Here is a 12,086-nt window from a genome sequence, read left to right on the forward strand (position 1 = left end):
AAATGTATACTCTGTCACCCGAAAGAAATGTCAAAGGATTAGCATATCTCCTGCAGGAAAGAATGCACCTAAGAGTTTTCAGAAATTAAACATTTGCACAACTCAAATTGCCCAGCTTGGTAGCAGTACTTTGGCCTTGCAAAATGCTAAACAGGGCCAAAAGCTTGTTTGGAAGATGGATGGCAGACCACAAAAAACACCCTAAATGAAGCCTGGACTAGAAGGTAATGAAGCACTACTTTCACATGTAGTTAAAATAAGTGAAGCAGTACTTAAGAATGTCTTAATTTTTTCAAAGCCCATTTTAAAGTATAACATACAGTATTTGTTTCTAGCCCTCAACACAAAATAAAATTTGACTACCAGGTCTTACAAATGTGTTTATGATTGAAGAGTTAGAATATGATCTCTCTATCTTATGTAATTCACTGTTAATTTTCCCCTCTATGAATGTACTACTAATATCTTCTTTTCAACAGGGTGTCCCAGTGTCCTAAACATACTGGACAGCTGTAAAAGAGAACATGATGGAAATGTTACTTGAATTTATCTCCTAAAAAAGAAAGAGAAAAAGATATAGGGTTTCCTGCCTGAGCAGGGGTTGGACTAGATGACCTCCAAGGTCCCTTCCATCATCTTCTTCTTCTTCTTCTTCTTCTTCTTCTTCTTCTTATTATTATTATTATTATTATTATTATTATTATTATTATTATTATTATTATTATTATTATTATTATTATTATTATTATTATTATTTATTATTATTATTATTATTATTATTATTATTATTATTATTATTATTATTATTATTATTATTATTATTATTATTATTATTATTATAGAAAGACATGCCAACAATCTAGTGGATGTATCAGTTATATTAGGATGAGACAGCCATCTTCATGGTCATGTGAATGTGAAAACGGATAACCATAATTATGAAAATGAATACAGCTAGTTGGCTAATGTTTTTTCATGGAACTATATAACAGAGTGCATAAATGAAGCAGAAGCACCAGCTGTGTGTGTAAATCTGTGATTTGATTTAATAGATGAAAAAGAAAGAACATAACTAAGACCAAATGATTTCTAAAAAATTTACACGGAAAAATTACTCTAAAACATGAAGATTTCATATTTGTCTCTTTTCCTGACATTGACCTTTATACAAAAGCATTCAGGTATTTATTGCTCAAATCAATAGGTTAACTGAATATATAACAATGGTGATGACCTAAACACCAGTGGCCTTGAAATATAGGATTAAGTGACAGTTCAGAGATACATCCAAAATGACAATAAGTACTTTAGAAGATTTTTCCCCCCTGATTCTATGTCTATGAATATATGTGTGTGTTTCTGCATTGGAAACCGGGGGGGGGGGGAGGAGGGAGAGAGTAGATACAAATTATCTCTGAACTCAATTAGTTTGCAGGTCCACAACTGCTCTATCTTAGTAGGGTTCAGTCTAAGCAGTCCATAACACCTAGACAAGATTGGTCACAAGTTGCCACACTCTAGTGCAGGCATGTCAAACTCGCGATGTCACATGACGTCGTGCAACATATCGCAACTTTTTCCCCATTGCCAGCAATGGGGTGGGCGCGGTTTTAGCATGATGCATCCAGCCCGTGGGCTAGCAGTTTGACATGCCTGCTCTAGTTGAAATGAATGGGCGAAGAGATACCTAGAAGGGTTTTCCTTTCTGAGTTGAGAATTCCATTTGGTGGTAGTGGGTGGGCCTCTATCAGGGCTTCTATGATACTGGCCAAGAGTTCAGAAATCTAAGTAGCAACAGCATCTATTATTGTGTGTATAATGTATGTATGTATGATACATGCATACAAATTCTATGTAGGCAAATGACCTCCCAACAATTTTATTTAAATGCTAAACAGCTAAAAAAAATCTGGCTAGGGCTTATTTTGGGGGGAAAACACGGTATATGTTCATAGACATAAAATCTTTTGAACTTATTTCAATATATTGTTTTGAGCACGTGTATGATTTTTTAAAAAATATATAATAATAATCACCTTTGCATATATTAAACCACAAAGACTGAACATTTGCAAAAAAATATGAGCCAATTAATAATGTCTAGTATTTACTATAATAGGAAATATATACTTGATTCCAATAAAATATAAGGGTGCCCCTTATTCCCATCTATCCATTAATTATAAAAAGTTCATAATCTGTGTAATTTGCATCAACTGCATTGATTTTGTGACAGTTGTGGTGATTTTACACCATTTGTATAATTATTCAAATAAAATAAATAGTTGTAAAATAAATGGAAAAAATAAAAACGTAACAAAATTGTTTTGCCTGAACTACCCAGGGTGCAATAGACTCAATGATGAATTTAGAAGCTATGTGGTTAAATGCTACCTACTGTATCTGAAATCTGCTAAAATGCAGCTCATTAAATTGAGGTGCTACCAGACTACAAACTTATGTGCTTTGCTAGTATTTTTCAGTAAAAGACAAAAGAAGTTGGGGTTCTCATTTCTTTTGTTAGAATCAAACCTTTTTATTCTGCCACTTCCATGGCAGATTAATGTGTATTTCTTACATCTGCGTGGGCAGCGGGCTCCATTTGACCTGTGCATATTTTACAATCTGTTTGTTTTGACTTTATTTATTCTCAGAGCGCAGTGTGTTCCTCTATAGGGAACACAACTTCTATCATCTCTCACCATTGCCCATGATTTCTAGGGTACATCAGTATTAAAATTAAACTGACCTACATTACAGGTCTGGCACAATGAACATTGGGGGGAAAAATGGACCAAAGACAAATCAGGGGAGAAGAGAAGAGATTGTTGGTGTCTTGCTTTCTGAAGTTCAAATGAATATTTTTATATGGTTAATATCTTTTGTTGTGACTTATTAGAAAAGTACATTTTTAATGATATAAATTAGATTTGCAATAAAGGTTGTCCAAAACAAAGCAGTAGTATTTGGCCAAATACAGAGCTAAAGTTAATCTCTTAAATAGAAGCCTTTGCTCCCTTGCTGCGTAAATTACAATGAGTTTATCCAGTCTGTTAGTTCAGCATCGTGATTAAATGCTTCTTAAATCCAGTCACAAACACCAGGGAAGAACAAAGAGAAAATCAGCAAAATGGACTATACTGTTTCAATCTAACTCATCACCAGCAAGGGACAGCTAGTGGGAAATTAAAATTGTGAGTCCAAATCTTCCACAAGTACTCAGCCTTGTGGGACATTAAAAATAAATGCTGCACTGTTAGAAAAGCCCTGTCAACAGGGCAACTTCACTTTTTAAAATGTCTGTGCTTTTGTTTTTTCAAAAGAATTAATACAATCTCACACCTGTCATCTCTATCAATATAATTTCCCTGCCCGTTTAAGAAACTTTTAAAAGCACAAAATGTGGATTTCTGAACTTGTGCCTTTGCTCTTAAGGTCAGAAGGGTACAGCATGCTGCAGAAACAACTGACCACTACAATTCATTACATCTTTCTTCTGCATGCATTGTATTAAATGATTATCCAGAAAGCTTTACAGAAAATAGAGAGGAGGAGCAAAAGAACCCACAAGGATTCCAGAAAGAGGGAACACAGAAATGCTACACAGTTAAAGATTAAAACACTCAATGATTACTAAAAAATCCTGCCTTCTAGCCTCAGAAAGAGCATTTGAGTATCAATGGAATGATACTTTATAGTACACCCAGTCACAGGGATGGCATAAACTACTTCTAACATATTTACTACTATTACATGGTAATTGGCTGAGCCTCAGTATAAATACATTATCTGGATATGAAATAAAATATTATAAGAAAGTGTTAGAGAATCCTAAAGATGTTTTTCACAAGGCAACTGGACTTTCTTGTTTTTCTTTGAAGACGTTTCGCTTCTCATCCAAGAAGCTTCTTCAGCTCAGACTGGATGGTGGGGAATGAAAGGATTTATATTCCTTGCAGACAGCTGTTCATTTGCGCTCTTTTAGCGAGTTGTTAAAGCTACCTGGAGGTTTATCCATGTCTTCAGGGTCACCTGAATGGTGCAAATGGGTGTGGAGCCTTCTTGGAAGTGTTGAAAGGACTATGTTGTAGACTGGAGATAAAGGTAAATGCGAGCTAGTTGTTTCCAACTCTAGGGGCCGGTGCTCATTTTCATTTCAAAGCCGAAGAGCCAGTGTTTGTCTGAGGACATCTCCATGGTCATGTGGCTGGCATGACTAGACACCAAAGGCGCACGGAACGCTGTTACCTTCCCACCGGAGTGGTCCCTATTTTTCTACTTGCATTTTTACGTGCTTTCGAACTGCTAGGTTGGCAGAAGCTGGGACGAGTAACAGGCACTCACTCTGTTACTGCCGATCTTTTGATCGACAAGCTCAGCGTCCTAACCCACTGAGCCACCGCGTCCCTAGACTGGAGATAGATGATGTCATATCCCTCCCTCTCTGTTCAGAGAAGTCTGTTCAGTTTTGACATAGATGACCTCTTTCATCTTTCAAACCAACGGTCCTCTCTGTCCAAAATGGGGACTTTGCTGTCTTTGAAAGAGTGGCCTTTGTCTTTTAAATGCAGATGGACTCTGAATCTTTTCCTGATGGGTTTGTTCCTCCTATGTTGTGCCATACGTTTATGAAGTGGTTGTTTTGTTTCCCCAATGTACAGATCTGCATGTGGCTCACTGCATTTATACTGCATATACCACATTGCTCAGTTTGTGTCTGAGTGTTTTATCCTTGGGGTGGACAAGCTTCTGCCTTAGTGTATTCTTGGGTTTGAAGTGTGCATATATGTTGCATTGGCTGAAGATCTTCCTGAGCTTTTCCGGTCTTCCTGCAATGTAAGGAATGACTATGTTGCTTCATTTATTGTTTTTTTCTTTGTCTGTTATGGAGGAGCTCCCTGTTGGGTCTTTTTTTGAGATTTGATGAAGGCCGCACATGCGTGCTACTCGTTTCCAACTCTAGGGGCCGGTGCTCATCTCTGTTTCAAAGCCAAAGAGCCAGCGCTTGTCCGAGGACGTCTCCGTGGTCATGTGGCCGGCATGACTAGACGCCAAAGGCGCATGGAACGCTGTTACCTTCCCACCGGAGTGGTCCCTATTTTTCTACTTGCATTTTTACGTGCTTTCGAACTGCTAGGTTGGCAGAAGCTGGGACGAGTAACAGGCACTCACTCTGTTACTGCCGATCTTTTGATCGACAAGCTCAGCGTCCTAACCCACTGAGCCACCGCGTCCCTAGACTGGAGATAGATGATGTCATATCCCTCCCTCTCTGTTCAGAGAAGTCTGTTCAGTTTTGACATAGATGACCTCTTTCATCTTTCAAACCAACGGTCCTCTCTGTCCAAAATGGGGACTTTGCTGTCTTTGAAAGAGTGGCCTTTGTCTTTTAAATGCAGATGGACTCTGAATCTTTTCCTGATGGGTTTGTTCCTCCTATGTTGTGCCATACGTTTATGAAGTGGTTGTTTTGTTTCCCCAATGTACAGATCTGCCATTAGGTGGGTTTTATTTATTTTTTACAAATAAATCAGGACAGTGAACTTATCCATCACACCTTTCTCCTCCTATTTTGCCCACAACAACAACCCTGTGAGGTGGGCTGAGGGAGAGAGAAACTGGCCCAAATCACCCAGTTGGATTTCATGGCTAAGCCAGGACTAGAAGTCACGTCTCCTGTTTTTTAGTCTGGTGTCTTAACCACTCCATCAAACTGGTTCTCTCCCTTATTTCTAAGAGGAAGAAACAATGAACCTTCAGCCCTCTGTAGTTGCCCTTTCTTAAAAAAGGTCATGCTTTGTTGCTTCTTACCATGTTGTAAAGGTAAAGGTAAAGGTTCCCCCGCACATGCGTGCTAGTCGTTTCCAACTCTGGGGGCCGGTGCTCATCTCTGTTTCAAAGCCAAAGAGCCAGCGCTTGTCCGAGGACGTCTCCGTGGTCATGTGGCGGGCATGACTAGACGCCAAAGGCGCATGGAACGCTGTTACCTTCCCACCATAGTGGTCCCTATTTTTCTACTTGCATTTTTATGTGCTTTCGAACTGCTAGGTTGGCAGAAGCTGGGACGAGTAACAGGCACTCACTCTGTTACTGCCGATCTTTTGATCGACAAGCTCAGCGTCCTAACCCACTGAGCCACCACGTCCCATGTTGTACATATATATAATAGTCACCAATATCTTGCAATATATTTCACTGATAATAAACAAAACATTTTTCAAGTAATTATTATTGATTGGGCCTGGTGAAGCAAACAGCAGCAAAGTCATTCTCTGCAAGCCATTCTTACAGGCATTACACAACTAAATGTTGTAATTCAAAATGATGGGACTCTGTCCTATCAGCTCTTCACTATTACGGTATGTGGATATAGAGGACAAGTGTTATTCCATTCAATTCCTTCTTCCCATGATAACTACATAGCAGCATAGAGTGGTGTGACTTTATAGAATAGCAGTTAGAGCTTGGATTTGAAGCCATGCTTGTTTTCCACCTATTAAGCAGAGAAGAGCTTGAGGGAATCAAGGCTTTAGATTGCTGAAGACCTAGTAGAATTCTTTTTAACAATTTACCAAACCAAGATTTTAATCATGAAGTCTTGACAAACAGCCTAGTCTTCTACACTACGTAACTCCCTGGGGCACTTAGGATACCCATCTATCGTGAATATCTTGCTGCCATATCTCATACTAGAGAACTTGCCGACCCAAAGCATAGAAGGAAAACAAGAAGGGGGAAAAAAGGGTTTCTCACCCAACACAGCCCATCAGTTGACAAAGCAACTCCATCTAAATGTTCAGAAGAACTATTTTTCTATTGCTTGTATCAAGTTTAGTTGCAATTCTGCTTTTTCTGCTTTGTTGAAAATCATGACCACACTTCTAGTTTAAAACTGGAGAACATGGTTTATACAGAGAGCCCTTGAGAAATATTTGTGCATCAATGAGAATGAGCCTGGCTTGGGAAAATTCATACTGTATATGAAATGTGAGATATTGAAAGTGATATAAATACAAGTTGGTATAAAATAGGATTGGAATATAATTTATGAAACACCAATTTAAAAAAAATGTCCCAGGGGTCAACTCCAAAATGAAAAACTAATGAGCATAATTTATGTACTAAGGAAATTAGCGAATCAGAACAAAAAACAGCTGAAGCTAAATCATCTTTGTCAACTTTCCCCAAAGTAATGCCCTCCTAATCTGATCAACATCCATAATCCACCACCAGTGAGCTTTTAAGAGACTTTTAAATATTTTATTTAAAATCTAACAAAAAGAAAAGAATTACTGGAAATATGAAAACTGGTTGCTTCTAACATATATTTTCTTCCTTGAGAAAGAATTATACAGTGTTTGGGGAAAGCATCAAGATGCGGTGCTTAGAAATGTCAAACCAAATTTTGAAGGTGGTTATACAGACAGACATCCCAGACTATATTAGATTTAATCACCCTGTAATTCCCCACAAAAGGATGTTTCACAGTGTCTCCAACAGTCATTGCTGATTCCTCATGGTAGCACAATGAATTGCCAAATTGTCCTTGACCAGCAGGCAGAGAGATATGGTAAGTATTTGCTCCTTCCTCTTACTCTATACCAAAGTCATTGTACCAATGGAAATGGGGGAAATTTGAGCTAATAACAAGTATAGATGAAGGTCAGTGATATGCAAACTGTTTTGCACTAAATAAAAACCGAATTTGAATCATCCTGGTTTTTCAGTTAGCTTCTTTCTAATGAAAGAATATGAAAAACAACTGTATAATATATGGATCCATAATACTATGCATGGGTGCAGCTGTACTTCTGGCTTGTCAGCTCAATGTTATTTTTGAATAGGTAACCATACTTTTAAAATGACATTTTGTACGTATTCAATGGGCCAGACATATAGAAACCATATATATTACAACCATGCAGTTTCCCGAGTATATTATAAAAGCATACACAAAGAAAGGCTTTATGAGTAAGGGAGAAACTTATACCCTTCATCATTCCTTTCAGACTCAATGTCAAAATTGGATTTTGATTAATTTGATTAGATTTGATTAGCTTAACCATTAATTTATAGACTAGGCTTTTCATCACTGACATTTTTAAAGGATTCTGCCAGAGCAAGAGAATTTGATTTACAGCCTAAAAAAATGTCATTTCACCTTCTATTTAAAGACTTCAGCTCTATTACTATGAATGACTATCTAAATGCTAACAAAAAGTTTTCTTCTGATTATGTCTCCAGTGGTTGTCAATAGGTATAATATATAGGGCAGGAAACGTAGTACTTCTATGCCCACTTCAAACATCTCTACAGAATCAAGACCTCATTTGGGCCATGGCAACAGAAAAATCAACTGATGAGAAAGGTGGATATATCTCTCTCTATAAAATATCTATCTATCTATCTATCTATCTATCTATCTATCTATCTATCTATCTATCTATCTATCTATCTATCTCAGTATATATCTATTTATTTCCTATGTGTATAGAGACAAACATGGACCCAGTACAAATATAACATTCCTATAATATTTATTAACTAAACACATGCACTGTAAAACTGTAACTTTATTTTACCTTTCTTTCGGTGTACCTACTCCATGTTTTCCTAGTAGGTGAGTGTTTAAATGTTTCTTCATTACAAATGCCACCCTGAAAAACAAAATTAATTTTGGTTATTATTTCAGTTTGATCAGATATGTCAAACTTGCGACATCACGTGACATTGTGCAACGTATCGGGACTGTTTTGCCATTGCTGGCAATGAGGTGGGCACGGTTTCCATGTGACACGTCTGCCCCGCAGGCCGGCAGTTTGACACCCCTGGTTTAGATAGAATTAATGGATATATACATGCAATTTGAAAGACAATATAGTTTAGAAATAATAGTTATGATAGAGCCTAGTAAACATGTAGAAGGGAGGCAACATTAAGAAAATATAAAAATATAAAGGTAAAGGTAAAGATTTCTCCTTTCCAGTTGTTTCTGACTTTAGGGGAAGTGCTCATCTCTGTTTCTTAGTTGACGGAACCAACGCTATCTGAAGATATTTCCATGGTCATGTGGCTAGTATAACTATACTCCAAGACACATGGAGTACTGTTACCTTCCCACCAAAGTAGTACCTATTTGTCTACTAGTATTTGCATGTTTTTGAAGTACTAGGTGGGCAGGAGGTAGGGCAAGTAACAGAAACTCACCCCATCTAGAGGCACTCAGGTCTCAAACCCGGGCTATCAGCTTTCCAGCTGATAAGCTAAGCATCTTTAACCACTGAGCCATTGCATTCCCTTGTACAAATATAAAGTACACATTTAAATTTGTTTTTTTCTGACATAATTAAAAACTATAATAAACCATTAAACACAATGCCCAGTGACCCTACATCCCATGCAAGGCCTTGTTGTGCCATGGCACTTGATCTTTCTCCCATGTCTGCTGCTGCCTCAGACATACTGTCAGCAGCTCATCTTTGGGTGCATTCTTACTAATCTACTCCTGGATGCCCTGGGTTTTGTCCAGAACTGTTTCTTTGACACTCACCAGACCCCACCTACCCTTTTTCCCAACTCATACATAATATCTGGGTGCTGGATTTGGGGTGGAAACTTCCATATATTGTTTGGAGGGTCTGCACATTACAACTTCCAAGTCCTTATTTGGCCAGCTCATTGTACTGGCAGGGTATCTAATGACTGGTAGGGTATACATGTTGATGGCATCAACATTGTTCTTCCCATTGAGATGGCTTTTCAGGACTTGTCTTATTGTTTGGATGTTGCTGTCTTCTTTGACTCCTCCTCATGGTTCCCAAGTAACTGTGGGATACCAAGGTACCTGAAACTGGTCTGTATATCTGCTATATGACCTGCTGGTAGTTTCATCCCATCAGTTTTAACTACCTTCCCCCTCTTGATTATCAACCAGCCAGACTTCTCTAATCCAAATGACATCCCAATGTCCTCACTATAGATCCATTTCAGATGGATCAGTGAGTTTACATCTTGTTCATGCTTAGCATACAGCTTGATATCAGCCATATAAAGCAGGCGGCTGATGGTAGAACCATTCTTGAATTGTATTCATATCCAGTCCCTGTGATTATCTGCCTGAAGGGGATCATCCTCATGCAGAACAGCAGCAGGGACAGTGCATCACTGTGCTATATGCCACACTTGATGGCCACTAGCTGAACTGTCTATATGTGTGACAGTTCTTTCTTTCTCTTTCTCTTTCTCTCCCTCTCTCTTTCCCTTTCTTTACAACACATGCACACCTGAATTGATTATCTGCAAAGATAGGAGGGATGCAAGTAATTTCAATCTTAATTTGTTGTTACATATAAAAATATTCAAACCTAATGGCACCAGGATAGCAACAACGAAGTAAGGATGGATATCAAAACATGAAAACTATGCCTAATATTAAGAACCAGAGTTGTGCAACAATGCAAATTTGAAAAGCAAGGTATCATTTGAAGTATGCATCTGTTGGGAAAACTAAAACAAAGCCCATATTTTCCTGGCATTGCTCATCATGTGTTGAAGGCATTCATGTACGGCCAGAAAAAGACATAGCTGCTTTAAAGTACTCAAAATAGACACTATGCCCATGCCATACATGATCCTAATCCCATCTTGTCCTTCAAATTCAGATGTCATTGAAACCTTTTCAAGACAAAGCAGCACACCTGGTTTAATTGTGATGAAAAACAGTGGTAATGGCACAGACTTCCACTGATCAGTTATATTAAATTTAACTATGTGATTACATAAGCAAAATGTTAACATAAAGCAGAACAGTCAAACTAAAATGGCAATCATAGCAACTAACACAAGGCTGGAAAACACAAAATACAAGTGAAGGAACAAAAATAATAAGTTACTGCTCTTACTTTCAGTGTGAAAAGGGCTTGCAAACATTTTTGTTAATTATGCATTACAGCTGTCCTTCATAAAGTTAATTACTAATAGCTGAAAGGCACTAGAGGTCTATTTGCATATGTACATGAAAGGCATGACATATGCAAAAATAAGATTTTAATTAGTATTCCATGATATGACGTGCTACAAATCAAGCTGGCAGATTATAAGATTTTTAACATTAAATGTTGAATTCATTTATAGATGCTTCCACTAATGGACAGTACAAGATCTATAAAATACCTTAGCATGTAATATAAAAGCTATGAAAGGCAAGAAATAGTACATTTCCACTATATATATACGGACAGGATACTTCATTACGAAAGTAATCACCCCACAACCCATAAGGCCAGCTGTATCAGAACCCTCTTTAGACGTATAGATACGCATTGCAGCACGAATAAGGCAAAAAGGGAAGAAAGACGCCACCTTTATCGTGTCTGCAAAAACAACGGGTACCCGTCTAACTTCATCAGACAATACAGCAGGCCAAGTGAACCTACCCGCCATGAATGTAACAACGCCTTAACATCACGGATAACACTGCCTTATATCCACGGTGTATCCGAGGCCACAGCGCGCATACTAACCCCTCACAAAGTCGGTGTTGCCCACAGACCTGATCGGACCTTACGAGCTTGCGTCATGCGCCCTAAAGATCCACTCCCCAATGAAGAAAAAGCCTCGGTCGTATACAAGATATCATGCCAGAATTGCAATTGCAATTACATTGGGGAGACAGCAAAACGACTGAGGACTAGGGTGCATGAACACAAGCTTGCTATTAGAAGACAAGAACAACGTTCACAGGTGTGGACGCACATGGCTACACACAACCATGCCTTTAATCTAGCAGGGACTGAGGCTATTGCCAGTGACAACACTAAAGGCGGCCGCCTGTTTAAGGAAGCCTGGTTTTCAAACCATTCCTCCATCAACCGGCATATAGACCTCCCCCCTGCATACCAGGCACTAAAAAATTGGGAAGAGCAACGACGTGCGCGACATGAAGACAAACAGCGCAAGAATTCACAAATTATCTCATTGCATCAAATCCAAGGTTGCACCAGCACACAACCACTCTGCAATGTCGAACACAAGGAAGAAGAGCAACAACCATTTAAGATCCCTGGCATGAGAACACGGACAATGAC

General features: G+C 38.4%; 1 protein-coding gene across 1 annotated transcript in view; it reads right to left on the reverse strand.

Moving 5' to 3' along the window:
* The window catches only part of ZNF407 (zinc finger protein 407), a 377,998-nt gene that overhangs the window by 214,006 nt on the left and 151,906 nt on the right, over positions 1-12,086 (reverse strand). Inside the window, exon 3 of the mRNA XM_081322718.1 lies at positions 8,583-8,657. Coding sequence (XP_081178844.1) covers positions 8,583-8,657 — 75 coding nt within the window. The remainder of the gene's footprint in view (positions 1-8,582; positions 8,658-12,086) is intronic.

This window comes from Vipera berus (assembly GCF_964194415.1).
Source record: "Vipera berus genome assembly, chromosome: 3".
In the NCBI taxonomy this organism is placed as follows: Eukaryota; Metazoa; Chordata; class Lepidosauria; order Squamata; family Viperidae; genus Vipera; species Vipera berus.